Source organism: Pezoporus flaviventris, unplaced genomic scaffold (assembly GCF_033815535.1).
Source record: "Pezoporus flaviventris isolate CSIRO_AGI_PZ_B2104156 unplaced genomic scaffold, CSIRO_AGI_Pfla_v1 ptg000007l, whole genome shotgun sequence".
Classification (NCBI taxonomy): domain Eukaryota; kingdom Metazoa; phylum Chordata; class Aves; order Psittaciformes; family Psittacidae; genus Pezoporus; species Pezoporus flaviventris.
In genome coordinates, this window is record NW_026892555.1 from 23,370,011 (window position 1) to 23,392,914 (window position 22,904).

Genomic DNA, 22,904 nt, shown 5'->3' on the forward strand with positions numbered 1-22,904 from the left:
AGGCATCGATTTCTTTACACCATCAGGTTTCATCACCAAAGCTATAAAAGCATTAAGACAAGTCTGAGAGTTTCAGGGATTTGACAGACATGGAAGACCAGAGTAATGCCTCCCTGCCCCCCACCATCTAAGTTGATGACTCTGTGGAAAACAGAGTTGGCTATTATAAGGCAACTTGACCTTGCAAATCACAACTGGTAGAACCTTTTGGCAGCAGGTCAAAGAAACTTCCCTTATTTCCATAAGTATTCACTAGTTAGATTTATGAACCATTGTCTGATCATTAGCCACTAGCTCTGTATTGCTTTTCCATGTACATGCATTTAAATGCACCACTTACTATAGAGGATATCCCATTCTTTCCTGCTGCACATACTTAACTTTTTAGTTCATGTTTCAGAACCAGAAAACTCCATTTAGAAGAGCTCCAACTGCTACATGAAAGGGACCCAATTACTTATTGCATCCTTTACAAAGTATAGACCTTGTCTGAAAAGCAATAAAGCATGATACCTTTTTTTTTGGGAAAAAAAAAAACATCAAAAAGCCCCAAACTATCAGCTACGAAGGATTACTGCTTCTATTGGCATATATAGAATTTGTAGATCAAATATTTGCTTTGGTCGTAAAAGCAATATCCAAACACCAGATCTCACAACACTGAAAGAAACCAACTGCAGAAATTTTACCATTAAGTGAAATATTTGTAACTGCCACAGAAGCTACCCAGGAAGGTTCTTGGGAATATTATCAACTATCAGTAAGACAAGACTATAAAAAGGATATTTTGGGACTTGGAATTGATCAGTCTGTAACCAAAATATATGCCCACAGCCCAAGCGCCCAGTGATGGGACTCATGTGGGATCCCATTCAGCAAGAGAAAGAGATCTCTGTAGGGCCTGACACTTTGCTTGCAGTGGCCAGCCTACTACTTTAATTAGCACATGAATTACTGCTACCATGTTCTCCTGACATACAGATCTATTACTGAGAAGCTTGTTTTATATTGCCAGTGCAGGTTTAGAACTTTATTTTTCTTGATCTTACATTAAAGAGGCTGAGTTTAGTAACATGATTACAACCTTAAGACAGACATTGAAGGCATTGTAGAAGTTAACTCATGAGTGAAGAGCACATTTTAATTAAAAAAAAACAAACAAAAAACAACCCCCAAAACAACAAAAATCACAATAGGCAGCTCACAGACATACTGGTTTAGTGTAAAGTAATAAAACCATTGTTATCTTACAGGTACTAGAGAGTCCATATTGCTCAACAACTTCACAAGTAGCTTTTTGGGCCCTTCTCCAGAGACAAAAGGCACTGGTCAGAATCTATTAGAAGAGCTGAGCAGGTTTTCCTGACAGATGGAGCGGTTTATGGCTTGCAGGGAGCATTGCTCTTCCCAAGGCCTCATGACTGCAGAGAGCAAATGGTATCGGGAGTGTTTGTTATGTAGAAGATAGCTAACACATCCAGAAGAACTAAAAGCCCTTCATGAGAAGTGTTTCTGAGGTCAGGAACAATGCATACCTCTATATGCTTTACATATGAATTCACTACATATACATGTCAATACAGTACTTCCATAAATAATAAAGTTTCGACCATAAAGGTCAAAAGTTACTTTATTACAAAAAATGGAGGCAGAATTTCAGAAGTTGTTAGAACAGACCCCAATCCACCCATTCTAAAGAGGGCCAAGGTCTTCTTTATGGACATGGGAAGGGTGTCCCTATCCACACACCAACTCCCACTGAGGGCACAACAATGCAAGGTAACAAGTTTAAGAGACATGTTAGGTGAAAGCAAACCAAAACAGCAACAAAAAAATCCCAATGTAACTGTGTAACTTGTTAAAAAAAAAAATAAAAATTTATTACTACCTGACATACTCTAAAACTTAGGAAATTCCCAGATATCCTGAAATTGTTTCCCTGAACAAGATACCGAACAACCTGCTCTTGGTAGCACAAGCCTTTAGCGTGGCAGACAATGTTCTATTGTGAGCTTTGTGCATTTGCTGCAAAAAAGACTTCTTTGTTCCTGCTTGGTTTCTCCTCTGCTTTACCTGGGGTAGTACGCTGTGTAGTTCATGAAGAGCTGAGCCCCAGCAGGGTAGTACGCCGTGGAGGGCTGGAGTGTTCGTGGGTTCAGGAGCATAGATGGCTGATACAGAGCAGCTTCTGTTGGCACAACTGCAGTGGGAGCCGGAAAGGAGTAAGAAGGGGGTGAAAGGCCTAAAGGAAATAAATGGAAAAGAAATTAGGACCTTTTGAATGCAAGCATATATGTGGTCTTCATCAGTTGAAGAACTCTGCAGTATGTAGGGAGCCTTCACAATGTTCTCATTCTCTTATTCATCGCAGAAAATAAATCTGAGCTACCAACATGAGCTTGACTACAACTGTTGTGCCCAGCCCCCAACAAAATAAGTAGTATACCTCTTGCTCTGTGAATAGAGCCTCTTTCTGAAGAGAAGTCCACTTTTTCTTGTCTAGGCTCAGATTTTATGAAGTCTCCAATCAAGAACTGTAAGAAGGAAACTTCTATGCTAAAGATCTACCTAACATTCCCCAGAGCAGAGGGCACCTTTTCATCCCAACGCTCCCTATTCCCCAAACAGCTCTGTCTTCAATTAACAAACAGCAGCGAGAGGAAAGTTGTGGCTTTGCAGCCTCAAGTGTTAACGTTGAGTTTTCAACAAGACATGAGACCTTAAATGAATTCTCACTGCTGAGAGTTAGCCCACCTCCTTTGCTACTCTTCTACTTTTCTTCCTTCTTTCTCTCCCCACAGTTATCATGAAAGTGAACGTATAAAAGCTTCAGATAACCCTGAATAGCAAAAAATAGAGATTTTCCTTTAAGTGCTAGTCAGACCCTCTCTGCATTATGGGATGGGCCAGGTACAGAGCTGAAAGGGCTTCTCTGAGGAAGACATCCCTTGCATTTGTAGTTGGAAGTGGGAACACTGCCACCTGAGAGTTCCCACAGTCTGGGACTCTGCTCAAGAACCTATCCCAGGAGAAGCTTCCAACCTGTCTGGAACAACTGTCACATACAGTACTATGTACTGCAGATCCCTGCTCAGAAAGATACTTGCATTAAAAGAAAAGAGCTGGTCACCTGGAAACCATCTCCCAAGGATTAGCTGAAGGTCTGCTCAGACTCAAAAGGAACCACACCCAAGAAGTTTGCTGCCTTATTGGCACCTCTGACTAGGTTTGAGGATACTTCTTAAAAAGCCACCAAGAACAGTAACACATTTGCATGGAGACAGAGAGAAAGCTCCTGCTACCTTGCCATTTATGATCTTGGAAGCAAATTATTATTTTTCCCGTAGGCTCAGATTTATATGGCACATATGCTTAGTAAATTAGCCCTTAAGCTCTTAAAGCATTTCCCCCAGACATTTGTCTAGAAGTCCATGTTCATTCTAGTAGCTCTGAGTAGCTTAGTTTCACATGAAATGTGATTTCTGCAGTTCTCTGAGGCCAAAGTTATGTGTACCACATGGACAATCACAATTTCGTACAAACAGCAAAAAACAAAGGAAGAGTTCAGCCAGTAGTGGTTCAACAGGCAGAACATTTATAGTTAATTCCCAAAGGGAAACATTACCAATGTTTTCATAAACTAAGTTTTGGAAGTGAAAGGGGAAGGGCTTGTACTTGACATGTTCACCATGATGAACAATGTAAATATGAATTAGTGTAAATAGGAAACAGTTTTTTAAGTTCTAAAGCCTAGGCAGGGCTTACGAATTCCTTCTCAGAGTCATGGCTCACCCTGGCCAAGTTTTCAGGGAAGGGAAGTTTGCCACTGGAAAAGCAAGAATAAGTTTAAAGTAGTTCTTCAGTTATAGTAATTCACAACCCAAGGGAAAAATAATGGTTGCAAGCTGCTGCTGATTCAAGATGAAAAGATCTTATTTTAATGCCCCCACCTGACATTCCTTTCAAAGAACCAGAATCAGAGTCAACAAAGCAGCTCCAACACCTACCCGCACTCAGCATAGCAGATTGGCAAGACCCATGCAAAACTTACATGGTAACTTACATGGTGGTGGGGACAAGCCATTTCGATTTAAAGTGCCCCCCATTAATACAAAGTTCATCTCCTCAGTAGAGCATTGAAAGACTTCAACATATCTGTCCTTCATAGTCTTCTTATGACACTTCTGTGCAGCCAGAAAAGCTCGGTCTGCAGATTTCATCTGAATAAAAGCATCTCCCGATGGACGTCCCTACAGACAGGCCAGAAAACAGGAAATGTTTCTCCTATGAAGTAGCATAATAGCAGTAATTTGTGTTGTTAAAAAGTCTCTTCAACCATAAATACATCCACTTCCAAATCAATTAGCCTACATGAACACCCATCAGCATGTTTAAGCTCTTCTCCCTAAAATTCTTCCCACTTGTGCTAACTTGACTGTATTCAATTTAGCTGTTTCAATAAAACTGTTGTTACTTCTACCTTTAAAAAAAAATAAGAACATCTATGGCAGAGACTGCAGTTCAGGGGTATTTGGGTGCTCCAAGATCTGCTCTTACCAGTTCAATAAGTATGCAGAATTGGGAGATTTAATCCACATTTATTACCCAGGATTTTTAAGATTCAAGGATAAATACAGGCAAGTGTCAAAGATTAAATAATTTTTATTAAGGCTAGGATGCTTTAGAAGGGTACTAGCCTAAGGTTTTGTATGAGAGTGCAGAGGAAAACCAACAAAATGACACCCTTACATTAGCTGTAGATGAGTAGGATACACAACTGGGAGGAGTAATTTTAGCAACATGCAGCTTCTGACTTGAAGTAGCCAAAACTGGAGTTAGCTCTAACTGAAGTTCTAGGTCAGTTCTTCTAGTTTCAGAGAGGAAAACAACTTCATCACCATCCTTTGTACAGTTCATGGTTATATGGTTGAAACCAGGAATGGTGGGAGCATGCAGAAAGAAACTACTGATCAGACAAAAGCAGTATCTGGAGGAAAAATAAGTCTGACAGCTTTGGGCAGGGTTAGCAGACAGCCCTCAGGACTACATACATACACCAGTGTCTTCAAGGTTCTTTCTTTACTGTTGGCAAGGGCTGATACTACTGTAAACCATTACTTGTGCTGTAACATCTGCATCTTTTCTTAGCCTCTCCCAGCCCTGCACATTCCTCAGATTTTCCAGCCTTGGCTACATCACTTCCTCAGACACAGGAATCACTTCAAATCAAGGTACTGGAATAGCTACAGTGTCTTCTCCCTCCCCACACTCTCAAAGGGCAGAAGCCTTACTCCAGGACAAGGAAGTATTTTGTAGTTTCACTTTAGGCTTAGTGTCAACCAAAACTATTTAGAAGAACCACTTTTACATCACAATGATCAGTGTAATCAGTGGAACCACTCAGGGCATCTTCAGAGTTAAGGGAGCTGCAGCCTCCTCCCCCTAAAGTCACAAGACTGCAAATAGAGGATTGTGCATTGTTGTCATCCCCTTTATCTAAAAAAGTTTTGGTAGGAGCTACTTCCAGAAAACAATGGCAAAGATGTGACTGTTTACAGGCATCAATGAGCTGTTAATCTTGGCGCATAGCTGCAACTGTTTAAAGAAAGCAAGCACACAGTTCAGGAAACCCAAGGTTTCATATTGACTTATGCCATAGGAAATCCTGTCTAAAAAAGGCCACAGTCACAGTTGTCCTCAAATGTACCCAAAGCATATTGTTCAGCAAGGTAGGTGCAAACCCCTCCTTTGAGAGCTAACCCTGTCCACACTTGTTTTGAAGATACTTCTTGCCTAGTACAAGAATTAGGCATGTTGTTGAGCAGGACTCTTCAGTTCCAGCCTCCTGCAGTGCAGGATCACAGCTGCTGCTCTGGGAGCACAAATCCCTCCAGGACTGTGGCTTAGCTTTAAGCACATGGGTCTCAGTAACAGAAACTGCTCTAGAGCAAATGCAACAGCTGGCACAGCAGGGTTCAAATAAGCCAACATATCTATTGCCAGTACTTTCAGAGGAGAGCTAGATGCCAATTAAGGCCACTAGTGTCAATCCGAAAGGTGCTTCTCTATTGTAACCATCAGAAGGACTCTGTTCATACACACAGAGTAATTGGCATAAAATGGCTAGAAACTTGGTGCCTACCTGGTGATTTAGTACCATATGAACTCCATGGGTCCTAATATCTGTAGAAAACTCTCCCAAGAACTCCAGGATGTCCCTTATAGTAGCAGCATAGGGAAGACCACGCAAACGTATGCAGTCTCTGACATTAGTGGGAGGCACAAATTGTTGAGGTAATACTGGAAGAATAGGAGGTGTTGGGAGAGGAATGAGAGGCGTGGAAGAGTACCTGTTCAGCACCTGTGCAAACAAGAAAAACGGAGGTTACAGAAAGATTACTTATCTTTCAACTCAGAGGAACTGAATATAACACCAATGCCATCCGTTTTCAATTTGGGCAGTATTTCAAGGAAAAAAGTGAGCTAGATTCTGGGCTTAAACAACAAAAGCAGTGCTTAGAATCCAATATTTAAAGTAAATATTTAGGCTTTTTTTTCTTAAAAAACATAATTTTGCTTTGAAAAATTTACTCAAAATGTTGTGCAACTCTCAGAAAACTTCTTAGAACATGAAACCTGTCTTTCTACAGCATTTTTATTAGGAAAATAGCAAAAAAAGTAATTCTACTATGTATGGTCATGGTGACACTTCTACCCAGAGTAACTCCTCAACAAAACTTTAGGAGAGTCTGGGATCTAGAAGCTGTATCACTACTAAACAGCCCTGCCTTGAGATGCAATAGTCCATCAAGTAATTTAGGTGGTAGTACTGAGTCACAGTCACGCTTTGACATTTTTTCTTACTATTTTAACAATAAAAGCCTGGCCTGGTCAAGAGTTCACTAAATAGTCACTAGCCTTTGACTCTGAGCAAGATTAAAGTTCATGCACATTTATACAGTTGTCAAGGTTTTGTTAAGCAAAGAAATGAGAGCAGTTGAGAAAAAAACACAATGACAAGTGCTGCAGCTATGCATTCTCATCATCAAGTGTCACCCTTCAGACAAGGCACTGAAATCTCTACATATTTGGGGGAACAGAGCTGCACCATCACTTGGTTACAAGGACATGGGTACTGCTTGACTGTATTTGCATTACAGATGAGACCTTTTAGAATCACATTTACAAGTTTGTGACATCAACTGCAGCTCTGCAAATCTTCAGAGAAAATCCTCTCAGCTCTACTTCCTTACCCTGACAGCATAACTAAATTTAATGGTCCATAAAGCCATGTTAATGCAAGAGGAGGCACTCTTCAGACCCAGTTTCACAAAGTCCTGCCACCCTCTGCTAGACCGCCAGTGGTAGCAGAAGGTAGCCAAGAACTGCCCTTAGAGGCAATTTGTAAGACTTCAGATACATTGCCCTGAAGACAGCTACATCAAAAGGTTTTGTTTTTCTGTGCCAGTGAGTAAAGATAAGTCTTTTAGATCAAGATTTGTTGCTAACTTTCTTCCTGAATAGAACAGCATTGGACTTAAATTCAGTATCTGTAGTGTAAAGCACTAGACCTACATAAACTTTCTGCTATAACTGCTGTTTGCAAGGCTATTGAAAGCCAAAACCCCAAAGGTTTGTATGCTTGTGTAAGTGTATGCACACGCATATATGATTGAGAACATCCACATGACATGAAATCTTACATTTAGGAGGAGCAAAACCTCATGGAAATTCAGACAGTGCTTCTTCCAGCAAGAGTCAAGATGAGAGAAGGAAAAGAAAGCTTTCAAATCATGGCAAGTAGCATTTGCTTCCACTACTGTATGCCAGTGTAGGAATTTGGATTACAAGAAAAGAATGTTTGCAATATTTACACCCACCTGCTGAACTTCTGCTGCAGTGCTCCTGAAGAGTTCAATGTACCTTTTCCCCAGCAAGTCCTTATGCTTTTTCAGTGCATTTTGTGCATATTCCTCACAAGCAAACAATACAAAGGCATCCCCTGTTGGCCTGCTATCAGGGTATGTGACAAACAGGACTCCTTCCTTTCCTCCTGTTACTGGGCAGTGTTGGCCAAAGAATGTCAGCACTTCTTCTGTTGTAACGTTGAAAGGAAGACCTCGCATCCTGACAATCACTTGGTTTTCTTTTGACAAGAACTGTGCAACCTCATTGGAAGTACCTTTAACAAAAGGATGCAGAAGCACTTAAGTCTATATGATCATAAAAGATCATGATCAAGTCTGGCACAGCTACCTCCTCCCCAAAGACAGAACACAGCAGGTAGAGCAATATTTGCTTCCAAAGTAAATAACACCCCTCTCCCCCCATTTAATAAACTAGAAATATTGTATAGGACATTTCCCATTAAAGTCTAACAATGTTACTCCATTTGGAAGAGATTTATCCTTATTCAAGGGGAAAGTAAAAGCTACTTAAAGTTCAGAGCTCAAGGAAAGCACAGTCTGTGAATCTTTTGCATGAGCACTACCTCTGCTATCATGCACCTTGCCTTTCTAACTTAGGAATACCTTTATCATGCTCTGAAACCATAATATATAGTAGCCAAGTACCCAGACCACTGTGCTGGGAAAGTTGGAAGGACTTGTTGAAAACATGCCCAGGAATTTCATCCTATGCCGACAGAACTGTCAAAGTTGGCTAGTTCCACTTTCAGTATCTCTAGAAGACCTCTTACATGTATAATATTTATTATCCTTTATAATATATCCTATAATATCCTTTATTATACTACCCTAACCAAAGCTAGCTCCTAAAGAGCTTCACCTCTTAATGTGGGTCTTTTCACTTACACCCAACTCATTCTCCAAAGTTTGGTTGTGCCAGGCACACCCTTTTTATTTACACTGTGATATCCATTTGCTTTTACATGCAAATCTCCACAGCAACAACAGTTATTGTTTTTCAAAAATATTCTGGCTTCGGTTTTTAGTAATCAATAACATTTAGGTTCCTTCAGTTAAGATGAGCTACCAAATTAAGTTCACATCCAAGGTCATCATCTTGCCTGATCAAATCCTTATTTGATAGGCTGCTTGAAAATGGAAGGAATATAGAAGAGAAAGATGGACAGATAAATCACAGAATGCCTTAGACTGCTGCTAGCAGAGTACATAGTAATCAATGTACCAGATAGCTACTTGTTTAAAGAAAGAAAATGAAAACCCATATCTAATAAGGGCAGTTTATAGCCCAACACTGCAGATGCTGATGGAGCCCACTGTCATTCCTACCCACTAAAAATTACCTCCTGCAATTTTAAGGAAGTCTTCACCTGTTGCCTTGTATACCTAAAGAAAGAAAAGAGAACATAATTGGCATGCTATTTGAACTCCTGTTACAAAGAGCATTTCAAAGCCAGTGTCACACACCTCAATGTATCGATTTCCCATGTGATGCTTGTGCCTTTGTAGGGCTAGATCTCTATGCTCTTCACTTACGAACCTCACGAGAGCCTCCCCATTCCTCCTACCTTGGGCATTAAGACAGACAGCAGCACCTCCCCTGAAGATTTAAATCAAGAGAGAGAGAACTCTATGACCAACACAGACAAAGCACTACAAATGCTTAAGTAAATTCTTGGTTACTAACTTGGCAATATTTAGGCCTTTGAAGAATCTTGCTATGTCCTGGTCAGATGACTGCCAGGGCAATCCTCTTGCTCGGATAACAGCATTGTCATCCACAAGTTCCATCTTGCTGCTACAGACAGAAAGAGGGAGTAATACAGACACATTTACCTTTAGTATCTGACATGCAACACTCTCCTTGCTTGTCGCCTGTGCTTCAGTCCCCGTTTCACATATACTGGATGGCACTGCCAGGGCAGCAACGGCTAAGTGCCACCACCACCCAAAGCCACTGCATGTGTTTCTCCTCAGGAAGTGTCTGGTCCTTTCCCACCTCCCCTTTCCTGCTTCACCACATTTGCTCCTTGAGCTCTCATTTCTTTGGTCATGTTCACAATTTATTCCCCACTCCTGACATACCAATGGTTTGTGCTTCTCCACTGTCTGTAACAGTGTTACTGGTATAAAATAAAGCACTTGCTATTCTAATCTCAGCTAGGTGGAAATTGAACCAGATCAGTTAGATGCAACTGAGGTAAATGATTATTTTTTGTACTGTAATCATGTGTAAGACCAAATCTGTTCAGGGTTATACTCAGCACACAGAGGACTCCTGTCCAAAGTGTTTAGCCTTAACATTGCTTGTTTAGCAGTCACCTGGCTACTAGAGACTAATATAGCTACAGGCTACACTGGCTGCTTAGCATGGGAATAGCTCAGCCACAGAAAGCCATGTTTAATTGGTCATTACCACAGCTTCTTTTGTTCTGTTACTTGTTAAAAGTGCCACATATAACAATATACTCACAGCTACCCAAGGCTGCCTTTCTGGCTATTATGAGGACATGTTTTTGCACAGAAGAGACTATATGATTGATTAAGCAGATCAAGTCTTGTTCAGCAGCAGAGGATTTTTTTTTTTTTTGCACAAAAAGGCTGTGGTACACCTTGTTACAGGAGGGTCATGTTTCTCTTTAATATCTTGGATAGCCTTTCTATAGGTGTCTGTCTCAAGCTGTTCCCTCTCACCTCCTAATTCTGAACTTCTCACCAGCAAAAATAAAATGCGAATCTTCCACCTCACCCCAGGATTTTGTTATTGAAAGGGGAAAAGCTTATGGCCATGGTAAAACAAACCCTGAGCTAATCTTACTGGATACATTCTGTCAACATTGTTGTATTCTTTTCTTGCTTTTTTTTGCTTGGATGCACCAGCATCATCTACCATTATGATAAATTTCTTAATCTGGAAAAGGGAAGTAAGTATTCATGCAAGACAGGTGTACAAGTAATACCATCAAGGGAGTATCCAGCAAACCATTGAGAAAAATCTGTAATCACACATAAAAGTATAATTACAGAAAAACAAAACACCCCCCCCCCCCCCCCCCCAAAAAAAAAAGCCACCAAAACAGTAATCAAAAGTACTTAACACTTTAGGTTTAAAATCTATTCAGGAAGAAGACAATCATAGCTTAAACAATTTACTGGTAGTACAGTATCCTTATGGAAATATTTGTTCCCTATTAAAAAAAAAGCATGATGCATATTCAATAACTGTGACATAAATTGCAGGAAGAATCTTAGAGTTGGTACCAACAGGGTTACTCTGCAAAAATGCTTACTTCTCTGTTAACAGCACACTTAACACCCATTATAAGCATTTACTAGCAGGACCCAGAACGACCAGCAGTTAACAGGCAACATCGAAGTGTCACAAGAAAACTGGCTTGCATCTCATCATAGGTTATCTGTTCCTTTTCCCACTTAAAGCACCTAATGGATTCCCACAGCAGTGGCAAGATAAATAAAACAATGGTAACAGTTATTTGCAAGACTGATAGGTTATGTGCACACAGCAAGAAGAGGGAGAAAGCACTTACCATGGCCCACTTTCAAACTTGTAGTTTACTCTTTCTGGATCTGAAAATCTGTGGTCTATGAAATACAGCACAAGTTATTTTCTTTTTCTTCAGCATACAGGACAGGCAGTAAAACCAAACAAGCAAGAAAAAAAAACTTGTTCACAACAATTACTTACTGTATGGTTCAGATATTAGTGTTAAAATAATATTCCCCATATCTTCAACTTGAGAGGCTCCATAGGGAAACGCTGGACTGTTCTTGTCAAGATTTAAATCTTTATGCTGGAGTTAAGTCAATCATCACCAGAGAGATTTGTAATTGGCTTCCTGTTAGAGCAACAAGCTTTCATGTTACCCTTGATGGTAAGTCACTTCTCAGGGGAAATCTTTAATCCATTTCCCTGCTGGGATACAGTAGCTGTTCTGTCTTGGCCTCTAGCTACTGTCACCTGTGGGAGTGTGAGGTCACTCCAGAAAGTGTCTAGGGACATGAGACCCCATAAGGACATATATAGTTAGTATATTTTGAATTATGTATGTTTGACAGATAGTTTTGCATCCAGAAAATATTTGAGTACTCTCCTCTTCAATTAAGATTTTTAACCTCTAATTTGAAGAAGGAGAAGCAAACCATCAACTAAGAGCTCCAGAAACAGAATATGCTACATGCTTTATGAAAAAGCAAATCCCAAAACAGAATAAATATCTTAGTTCTTTGACCAAATTCACAAATGGCACTTGGTCTAAACCTTGCCCATTAGAAGATACAACCCAAGTTTAGTGCTGTTAGACAGAAGCATTTTGAGAATGTGATAAGTCTATGCCATTGTAAATGATCAAGAGACAAAACAGAGTCCCACAACACATACGTTCTTTGATCTGAAGGATTCTGGAAGATGATAGCAAGGATAAGCTCCCTGCCAATAGAGAGCAGGAAGTGTTCTGTCCTGGAAAGAGGCTGTAGAACGACTCGATAAAACCCCATGTTCATAAAGGGAGTCTGATGCAAGTTGCACATACCACTTCCTTTCACACAAGTGTAAACAGTTTTTCTCCTGTCACACTTGCCCCTCTCTAACATCAGGCTACCGGACTGCAAGACTACTCACAACTCTGCTCCATCATTTATAAATGAAGTTTTTAAGAGGGTTTTATTCACTCACATCTCCTTTGATGAGTGTAGGGTTAAAGAACCCAAGACAACAAAATAGAAACTAGCTAAAAATCCCAGGAAAAAAAAAAAAACCAAAACAGCCCAAGAACAGAACAAGTAATGAAATACAAAACAGTCTTGGAAAATTACTTGGGTTTTTTTGACTCCTTTCATTACTTTACATCATGACTTCAGAGCAAAAGTGAAAGTTTCTTAAACAAGACCTATCCTGGCATGGCAGTACAGTAATGCAAGACATTCAAAATAGTCAAATGCACCAATTATTTGCCCACACCTTCAAAAAAAACCTACATTGGATACAGTGCAAATGCTCAAGTCTGCATTGTGGTGCTCAAAAGCTGTCTCTCAGTCCAGGATAATAAGATTTCTCTTAAAGAAAGCCTGCTTTTTTCCACCTAGAGCTGAGCTGATTTTGAGTTGGCAGATGCCTACTTGAAGGACAGGGAATGGAAGGTGTCAGAAACAGACACCACATACCAGCTTTGCTGTATCATCTCTTCAGGGGATGGGGGGGGGGGCAGCACAAGTCTCATTGTGAAATAAAATCTTCCCTATTATTTGTGGGTTAACTGCAAGTCACTCCTACAAAATATTAAGTTGTTTATGAAGTTTAACTCTTCCACAGCAAGGAAAGGAAAGCTGCTGTGCCAACGCAATACACTTTGAAGCTTTGTTGGTTTTAAGTGGACATTGGAGTCTGTAAGGCGAGAGGATGGTGCTTAGTCTTACAAGAACCTTGGCAGTTTAAATGAAGCATCATAGTTAAAAACAAAACTAAAAACCCAACAAAAAGGCAGAAAACAAACTAGTGACCAGTCCCCTCCAGCTGCATGACTCAAGACAGTTTCCTAGCCATAGCCATTACCCTCCCTCCACATACTTTCTTTGGAGTAAAGTAGTGAATATTAAATTGTTTTCTTAAAAAAAAACAAGCTAAAAATCCTGCACCACATGCAGCAACCCCAAAGCACAGTTTGAGACTATCAGTATTTGTGGCAACAAAAAAAACCCATTCAAAACAGCTTCATTGCAGTATCTCTTCCTAAAGAGTATATACTCAAGCTCATACCTCCCCTGTCCCCTGGGGAATAGGGGTTGAAAACTAATCAGACTCCCTCATAGAGAGGGTGCCTAATCAGTACCACATAGATGTTTCTGGGCACAGTGTATTGGAGCTGAGGAGTGCTTCTTTTCCTGACACCCTTTCCCCTACAGAATCTAACGGCTCTGTGCTTGCTCAGTCTCTGCTGCACATCCATGGAACCAGAAGCTGCTGAAAGCACAGGTATTGAAACCCTGATCTTGCCTGACCAATTTTTATGAAGATTTTTGAATTGTCATCTTTGTCAAAGTCAAGAAATTGGGCAGGAGTTTCAATAGCTGTTACAGCTGAGGACATGCATGAATGTACACATACATGCACTTGGCTGTTAGACAGCGCTGTCAAAACTCAAGGCATTTTAGTGTTTCCTTTTTGCTGAGCCAAAGATCCCTACAAGTGATCAGCTGCCCAAGAGAAAACACAGCAGTGTGAAGGCACTAGGAATTTGAAGCAAGGATATCACACAAAGAAAACAAACTCCCTCACCCCACATCCATTTTCATCAGAAAGTATTTTAACTTAAAATATCAATCAACAGGAGATCTAGTTCCTAAAACTCACCTAGTGCCAACAGAAGTCTGTACCAGGTGTTCAGACAGTCAGTTGTGCCAAGGAACTCTAGATTAATATAAACACAATCGAAGGGGAGTAACAACATCATGAACATTAGCAGGAATGAAAATTGCTCACACCTTTGCCTCTGATTAGCTAGGAGCAAGGCTTCTAGGCAAGACTGGAGAAGAAACTGATAGCTTTCTGCACATGTGAGGAGCATGCTAACAGTAACACTAACCCAGCAAAAACCTGAAGTCTAACAGACACCCATGGTCAGAGACACTAGAAATTATGGGCACTTGGGGAAAAGCTGTTGTTAGAATAGCCTTTATAAAACCCACCTCTTGCTCTGTGAAGGGATAAGAGACCACGCGTATGTGTGTGTTGTATGTGTGTGCAGGCACACATAGTGATGTTTAAAAGTTGCCTCCCCTGATCAATTGGAAAGTAGCTAAATCCAAGTTCACATATGAAGTGCTGGAAAACAGACTTGGCTGTCTAAAGCTACTATATGCAATAGCATGCACACATATAATCTAAATGAAGCAATGGGCAAAAGACACTCCCAAACAACAAGGCAGGATGGGAAACAAGGAACAGCTTCTTAACTGCATAGCAGCACCACCACCTCCTGCAGCATTCAGCAAGTTAGTAAAGGGGACAGGGAGAAATATTCTACATCAAGGTGGCCTATATAATATGGAAGAAATTTCTAATGTTATTTCCTTCGATTCATCACCACAGCTTCACCCACTGCCAGTGCCTCCCTTAACTTCTTCCCTCCCACTTTCTCTTCCATTTCTCAGTTGAGAAACTCCTTTAACTATGCCAAAAGAAATACTGAACAACTAATTTAGCTTTGAGATGACACAACATGAACTAGTCTTGCAATTGTGTTCTGCACTGATCCTCTTCCCCCTTTGTTCTGTTTTTAAGTCTCTTCAGCTAGAAGATTACATCTTTTAAAATGAAGTTTGCATAAATGTAATCTGATATTACTCAGTTCCTGGGTACAGGAAATACTAATAGCAATATGCAAGATTCTCATGTAATACCCAGTAGCAGGATTTTTACTGCCACTTATATACATTGGTTATAACTGCTCCACATCACTGTTTTCAGGGCGGCCAAGTTAAAAACAAAAAAAAAAAGCAAAAAAAAACCAACAACCCACAAAAGACCACACAAACCAAGCCAAACCAAAAAAAGTCAAAAAAGCCAACAAAACCAATTTTCAGTGTTGCAGTATCCAGATTGTATTCAGCACATTAAGCAGGCTGGTCTGAAGTATGCCTGTATTTCTACTGACAGCAGCCAGCAGATGTTCCTAGTAAAGAGTTATCCTCAGAAATACAGTTCAGAAGCAAGTGGAGCAAACCACCTACTGGAGGAAGCATGAGGTATTTGCCATTTAATAGCTTCTGCACACCCAATCTTGAGGCAAAGGATGAGTCTTCAGCAGATCTAATATGAATAGTCATGCAAGCTTTGTTCACTCCACCCTGAAGGCACTCACAGGGTGAAAACTGGCTCAGCAAGCTTTGCAAATCAAGAAGTGCAGCAAGTATGGGAGGTACAGAGGGTGCAAGAACAACCCTGCTCCTTCTGTATACTTACACATGGTGGGGGGAGAAGATTTCCATGGCCCTGAGTTCCTCTCTGCAGGAATGTGATCGCTTCTCTCCGTTTTTTTGTTACTTTAAACTTCCTGTAATTGTTCTGCTGTTGCTACTCTTGCACAACACTAAGTCTGCCAGAAGACTGACTCCTACCCTAAAACCTGTTTCAAGACTAAGTTAGGTAGGTAGCAGTAGCACTCGGAGATAAGTTACAACTAGCATCAGTTCTTCCTCAGTCCCTCATATTCCATGGCATTTTAAACATTTCCTTACCTTTAATTAAAATAAATCAGTGGGTGTTTGCTCAAGAAATGTATAGTTTCTTGGGGAGGGGTGATGTAAAGCTTTCACCTAAGCTCTTGGATTTGGAATAGTTTCCTTGCTGTACAGAATTTCAAGTAGTTCACTGAAACAGTAAGTTCCAAAAAGAATCTTGTAAAGGAAGAATAACCCAGCTGATTAGTTGGTTTAAGATCTCTATGCTATTTTTCAAGACTGTGCTTGCCTTGTCCACAAGAAATACATAACCAAGCAACAACTATGCAGTGTTATACACTGGATTATACACCCTGAATGACTGCACGGACAGCAATTATTGACCCTACTGTTGGGAGCACATTCTCCATTTGTTTGTAATCTGTTTAATCAAATGATACCCATCAAAAGAAAAGATTTTTGACTACTCCTAATAACTTAAATGACTGTACAGCAATACCCAGCTTTCTCCTAACTTTCACATCACACAAGCTTCTGTTCACTGATTACAACCATCTTATTTTCAGGTAAATGGAGCTGTTGCAAGTACACGAATGGATGTGCCCAGGACCATTCCACTTCTACCAGTCTCTAAATGCAAGTCTTCTGCATCTCCAGTCAGTACACTACCCATAGACAAAAACCTTCTATACCCACTAAGAAAACCAACAAACCTGGACCAGTATAGTTTGTGTGGCACAAATCATGGAAAACTTCCTTCATGCAGTCCCTTTAGCTATGGGGTGGAAAATATGCACCTTCTACAAGAATAGAAGAGCTTTGTCATATTCTACACATGAATCTGCAACTTCATTCCAACCTACTCCATTTGTTTTTGTGTCCTCACCCCAGCATATCTGCTTCAAATCCAAGTTACTTTTCATTTAGACATTCTCTTTGCTACATAACTGTCTTGGGAAGAAAGCAGCTTATGAAAAAAAACAAACCTCTGCACAAAACTGTTTGAGCTAGTCTTTGCACTTAGCACCTGCTTCAGCAATTATTTTTTTAATCCCAAGCACTACATGCATGTCCAGACTCTCCAAGTGCAATTAAATTCTACCACTTCTGACAGCAAGTAGATGAAGTCGGCAGATTTCAGCAAGGTGAGGAGAAATAAAATTATCATATTTGTCAATAAAAGGAAATAAAAAGTTATTTTACCTGTTTGGTCTCTGCATCCTCCAACCCAACACTCTCAAGCGATATAGGCACAGTTACTTTCAGCTATGTTACAGAAACATGACAAGTTTACAGATGAGACCATCAGTTACAAATCAGCAGTTACACAACAAATCAAACCACAAAGAATAAGATAAAACCAGAATAGAGCAATTTAGGTTTATATACCTTAAGAAGCATATCGGACACAGAATTCACACTCAAGTTGAACATGCTCACATAAACTGATCAAGCCTCAAGCAACATTGAGGAAATACTGTTGGCAGCTGCCAAACCCACCCTTAGATCGTACTGACTCTTCAGGGGCTTCTTGACAGTCAGGTAACATAAGGTGGTCTGCCCCCTCTCAGCAGGCAGGGAATACACAGCCTGGCACTGTGCCTTAGCCAACTAGCAATGCTTCAGGTGGCTACAGTTGTATTACTAGTTCCACAGTACCAAGACATAAACACAGAAAGCAAAGGCATCTCTCCAAAACAGCTGAAGTAGCTCATTGTCTTTAATAGACTTCTCCAGCTCCATATCAAAGCCTCCCTGAACAATGTAGTAAGTTTTTGACCAAAACTTTAAAAAGCCTCCATCATCCAGCTTCTAGATTATGCAACACAAGCATTTATTTTGCTTTTTTACATAAAAATTCACACTCCTACACTAACTGTATTGCTTTGCTTCAAAGTAGGGGAAAAAGTGATTTCTACCCCTTCACTAGGGGAGATTAATCTTAATTTGCAGAAGGCAAAGCAGAGCAGACAGCCTCCAGTATTCAACCTTATGGTTAAGCACCAAGAAAATCCACATCTACATAATGTGCCATAGATAATGTGCCAATCACATTCCCTGCTTTAGGTTCACTCCTGAATCAAAGAGGTTCACAACAAGAATAACTGGTCCCCTTCCTAAAAATTAAGACATTCTTACTAAAAAAAAACAAAACCAAAAAAACAACCAACAACCTAACTGATGTGACTATCAACCTCACAACTTAAATTAGGATTCATATTGGCCATATGAACAACATGCCAGATGCACTAAACTGCGAAGTTTAGAGAAAAAACTATGAACATAGTAAAGAAAACATACAGAAATCAAGAATACAGGATTTCCCTCCCATGCATTCTCATATGTTTTTATCTTTATGAGAAAGCTCAGTACAGCTCAGAGTCACTCATTAAAGTTATACCACTCTTGAACATGTGTGGCAGGCATTACTCACCCATCTCAGTCCTAAAATCCAGGCAAAGCTGTAAGAGCAGTAGACACTATCACTGTTAAAAGGATACATTCTATCATGGCTGCAACATCCAGTTTGCTAACATCAGGTGAGCCAGGGCAACACTTCTTGAACTCCTTACGCAAGTCAAAAAAGGAGTAGAAGCATTCAGGCAGCAAGATATTCTGTAAAAGGACAAAGTTACTGCTGTCAACCTGGGTAAACTTGATCTACTTTGTCTTTAGATACTAAAACTTTATAACAAGTTGCTTATATGGGCATGAAACACAATCTTTGCTACAGAGAAACTCATATAGCTCTTCTTAGCCTCCTAAGTATGTTTATGAACTTTTTTTGCTTAAGCAGCTTTCTCTATGTGGTTTAAAAAGAGAAATGTGCTTTTTCACTGCCAGAGAAACGCTTGCTATTATTATTAGTGCTTTAAAACCAATATATACATAGGAGAGCAAATGCCTGCCATTGCAAAATTTATCAATTCTTGATTCAATTTTAACTGTAAAAAGCCAGAGGGCATGCAGTTCAGTTTATAGAGCCAAGTAAATTTTGCAAGACTAGCAGAAGATGTTTTGGTTTATAGACAAGTCTGAGTTTTCAAAGAATAGTCACACTTCAAATACTTATTCCTTAAACCAAAACTAAAAACAAAACCCCCCAAAACAACACATAAAAACCCCAACTAAAACTAGGATAAAAGCCAACTGTGTGCAGATGAGGGTTTGATATGGCACAGAGGTTGTCAGTCTAGGCATGGTAACTGCTTTAATTGCAGCATATGAAGCCAGAGCTTCTCTACAGGCACAACATTTTGTATTCCACTTGGCTGTTTGTTGCCTGCAATATCTTTCTAGACCAAAAGCAGGGGCTTTCTGTGATTTAACAACTACTTAGCATCTCGGCATTCTAACAGAATGACAAGATATGTGAAAGCACATTTAAGGAGCTCAAAGAAATAAGTCTGAAACAAGTTCTGCTTTAAGAACATGTTAGCATATGGACAGATGCATTAGGCAAACAATACTCTTTAAAGACAAACTTATGAAAATGGAGGTGTGCTTGCCAAGACTTCCTGCCCTGGTTTTAGCATGGCTATTCTTCTTCCTCAAGAAGTGACCAAGTTCTGTACTTCACCGATTCAATTGGAGCAGTTGATGCCAATTTGTTCTCTGAATTCCATGAGCTGCTAGATTGCTTCAGACTAGCAATCTTAAAAGAGAAATACAATCCAAGAAGTCCAGTGATTTATTTTTGCCTATCTGAATTTCAGTGACCCTGCTACCCCATCTTTAGGATTCACCAAAGCACTATCACGGGTCTCATAAGCACCTGGTTTACTTAACCTGTAGGCAGCAGAGAGCAGCTTTCAAATGAATAATTCTTAACAAAACTGCAACGGAACATTTTGATGATTTGATTCCTATCAGTGACCCTGTGATGATACAGAAAAAGGATGCTTACCCCTGACATCAGACAAATTTAAATAATCATAGGAGCTGTCCCTTCTTTGCCTGCAGTTAAGTTATGCACATAAAGGGTTAACTGTATAAACCACATAACCATTGCAAGTGAGAAGAAAGTCTGTTAAAAGCCCATTTTTACATTTTATCACATTATACTCCAGGACAAGTTACATATCTAAGGACCTGCTATTCATTATGAATCATGATCACTGTTTCTCTTCTTAACCAAAGATACAAATACTTAGAGCACCAGTAAGTATTAAAGCCAAGCTCATCCAATATCAGTTCTGTAACAACACAAACTTGCAGCAGTGCCCCTTCAAAGGTGAAGCAACAAATTGATGGGCACAGAGGTCAGCTGCAATGAAAGGAGCAGAACAGCTCAGTAACAAAGTAATGCATGTCTATAGCAAACCACAAAATGATTGAAGCAGTTATTTCAGGACTAGAGACTGAGCATATTGCAGCAACCCTATCACTAATGAAAAGTGGGCAGGACCTCATAATACTGTTAGCAATTTGGCAAGTCTGAGGGCATAGAAAACTCTAGAATATGGGACTAGTCATCACTCATAGCCTGCCTCAAACTACTGTTCAGCTCCTTACAAATATGAGCACCACCCTCAGAGCTTCAACTGACTACATAAAGATTGAAAGTTGCTGAAGCTAAAGGTGAATGTAACATATCAAAAGACAATTTATGATTCAAGTAGTTAGCTATTTGGCAATGCTTCCACATCCCATTTATTAACCCATTGTAGCTACAAGTACTCTGTCAATGCATTGTTCCTTTCTCAAACACATAAGCAGAAGGCATTGTCTGTGCCTTTCCCATGGACAAGCTCTTTAGTTCAGTAAGCATATTAACACACAAACAATGTTTGCACAACAGTTGTGTGGAGGCACTCTCATACTAAAGGGAAATTGCTCAATTTTGCAAGAAATCATATAAAGCACGCTAAAAGTCAAACTGAAACTACAACTACATACCTTCTTGGAAGCTTCAGGATGCAGAACTTGCCTAATGTGCAGCTGCCCATCAGTACAGAAACAGAACGAAGTACCTACACCAATGTTCAATTCATTGCTCACAGATTGATTAAACTGAAAGCAGGAACAACAAAAGACACATGTAAAAGACAAGAGTGGCTGTGCCAGGCAGCGTCATCTGCTGTTGACATATTATTCCAGGGCAGCAGGAACATAGTGCTAGAATTCCTTTTTGTACAAACCTAGCCTGTCACTTCTGTAGATTTGTTTCTTACTATCTAAACACATAATAACTTTAATTATATTATTTTCACAAGGAAATGGACCCTATTCCCCACTTCTAATGAGGCATGTCTACATTACAGGAAGCCCCTCAATTCTTTTCCAGAAGCATTTGCAAGAGCACTGCAAGGAGACATAAAGCCAGCTGCAGAGAACTATGGGAACACCATGGCAGAGAAGCCTTTCAGACAGGGCACTCAAGCATGTTGAAAAGGAGATGGGGTTTCTGTCCTTTCCTCAATGAAAATCATGCACATTTTTCTACTTACATAGAGGCTTTAATATTGTTTCCTTTCCCAGACTGATGAGCCACCACAAGCAGAAGCAAGGCCTGCCATCACCCAACCTTTTCAGACGCACCTAAACTTGGCCTCTTTAAACACCAATTGGGGCTCATCCTCAGCTGAGGCTCAAGGGTCCAGCCTGGCAGGAGACCAGGGTAGAGAGATACCTGACCTTCCTCTCTTGGTGTTCAGTCCCTCCCAAAGTGAATGAGCAAAACACAAGGGGGAAATCCCCACAAAACCCACCATAGACCAGGTTGCCTGTCACATGCATGTCTGTGGTGCCTCTGTGCCAGACAGCGCTGCCCCAATAACTGTGATGGCGGAAACGATAAACGGGTAACACTGCCTCTACCGCACCAGAAAGCCCCCAAGGAAGACCAGCACCCAGCAACCAGTTATGGGGTGTCACCTGTCTCAAAGCCTGCTCCAGCGGTGGAGCCAGTGTCAGGCTCTCCACATCCACTTGGGTGATCTCCTGGCACTCAGCTGTCAGCTCCAGGTGGTCAGGCCGGACCAGCACATCATGCAGGTGCCCCAGCTTCAGAAAAAGCAGAGAGTGGGTGAGTCAGCTCCCCAGCCTGAAGGTCCCCACCTGCAGCACCGGCCCCTTCCCTCCACCAGGGCCTGCTCCAGCCTGGGGGACTCACTGCCAGCCCAGTGCTGGGGCTGTCCCGCCTGTACCCAGCACAGCAGGGCCAAGGGGAGCAGCAGGTCGGGGTGCTCTCCCTCGCGGGAAAATACCTCCTTACTCCTCAGGTCGACCACCTTCCACAGGAGCTGGAGCAGCTCTCTCTCATCCGAGCCCAGCCTTGACCCGTTGTTTCCAGACGTGGTCACAAAGAGGATCACCAAGTAGTCGGGAGATGCCGTCATGGTGCCACCGGGAAGAATAAAAAAGGGGGAAACGGGGAAAGGTGGGGAGAGAAAACGAAAAGGGGGGGGGGGGGGGGGAAGAGGAGGGAAGAGGCCAGAAACTTTCCTTGCCCGAGGCCCTTCCAAGCGAAAGGCAGGTTCGCTGCCCAGGTGCCGGCGAGGGAGGTGCACACTGCCGCTCTCCCCCCTCGCTGTCCCGGGGCGGGCGGCGGCCGCTCCCACGCCGGCTGCACCGATGGGAAGCACGCAATGGCTGCGGGCTTTTCAGCGCGGGGCCGCGGCCCTACCTGCCCAGCCCCCGCCCCACGTGGTGCAGGTAGCACACACCTGGCGCCGCCCGCCCATTGGCCCCGCCGAGAAGGGACGTGGCAAGCGCGGCGGGGCGGTTGGCGGAGTGGGGCGCCGTGATTGCGGGCGGGGCGCCCGGAGCGGTGCCGGGACT

At 41.3% G+C, this 22,904-nt stretch overlaps 1 protein-coding gene across 2 annotated transcripts; it reads right to left on the bottom strand.

Moving 5' to 3' along the window:
- Positions 1-1,612: 1,612 nt before the first annotated feature.
- ESRP1 (epithelial splicing regulatory protein 1) lies at positions 1,613-22,511 on the bottom strand. 2 transcript variants are annotated; one of them, XM_061448083.1, is made up of 13 exons: positions 22,331-22,511; positions 21,999-22,127; positions 21,021-21,134; positions 18,623-18,737; positions 11,632-11,730; positions 11,474-11,528; positions 9,613-9,723; positions 9,393-9,525; positions 9,269-9,311; positions 7,881-8,182; positions 6,143-6,361; positions 4,064-4,250; positions 1,613-2,242 (listed from the first exon to the last, which is right to left on the bottom strand). In XM_061448083.1, exons 1-13 carry the CDS (start codon positions 22,460-22,462, stop codon positions 2,070-2,072), a joined length of 1,812 nt encoding a protein of 603 aa, XP_061304067.1. In that variant the 5' UTR covers positions 22,463-22,511; the 3' UTR covers positions 1,613-2,069. The 2 variants fall into 2 exon arrangements, with proteins under 2 accessions (XP_061304067.1, XP_061304066.1); XM_061448082.1 differs by having other exon boundaries at positions 4,052-4,250.
- Positions 22,512-22,904: the final 393 nt, after the last annotated feature.

Excerpts from the sequence above, each read along its gene's own strand:
- ESRP1 (XM_061448082.1), bottom strand. The coding sequence starts at position 22,462 with ATGACGGCATCTCCCGACTACTTGGTGATCCTCTTTGTGACCACGTCT. Across the intron at positions 9,526-9,612 it reads AAAGGCCTAAATATTGCCAA|GGGAGGTGCTGCTGTCTGTC; the intron begins GTTAGTAACCAA and ends TTAAATCTTCAG. Across the intron at positions 6,362-7,880 it reads CTGCAGCAGAAGTTCAGCAG|GTGCTGAACAGGTACTCTTC; the intron begins GTGGGTGTAAAT and ends TTGTTTGCACAG.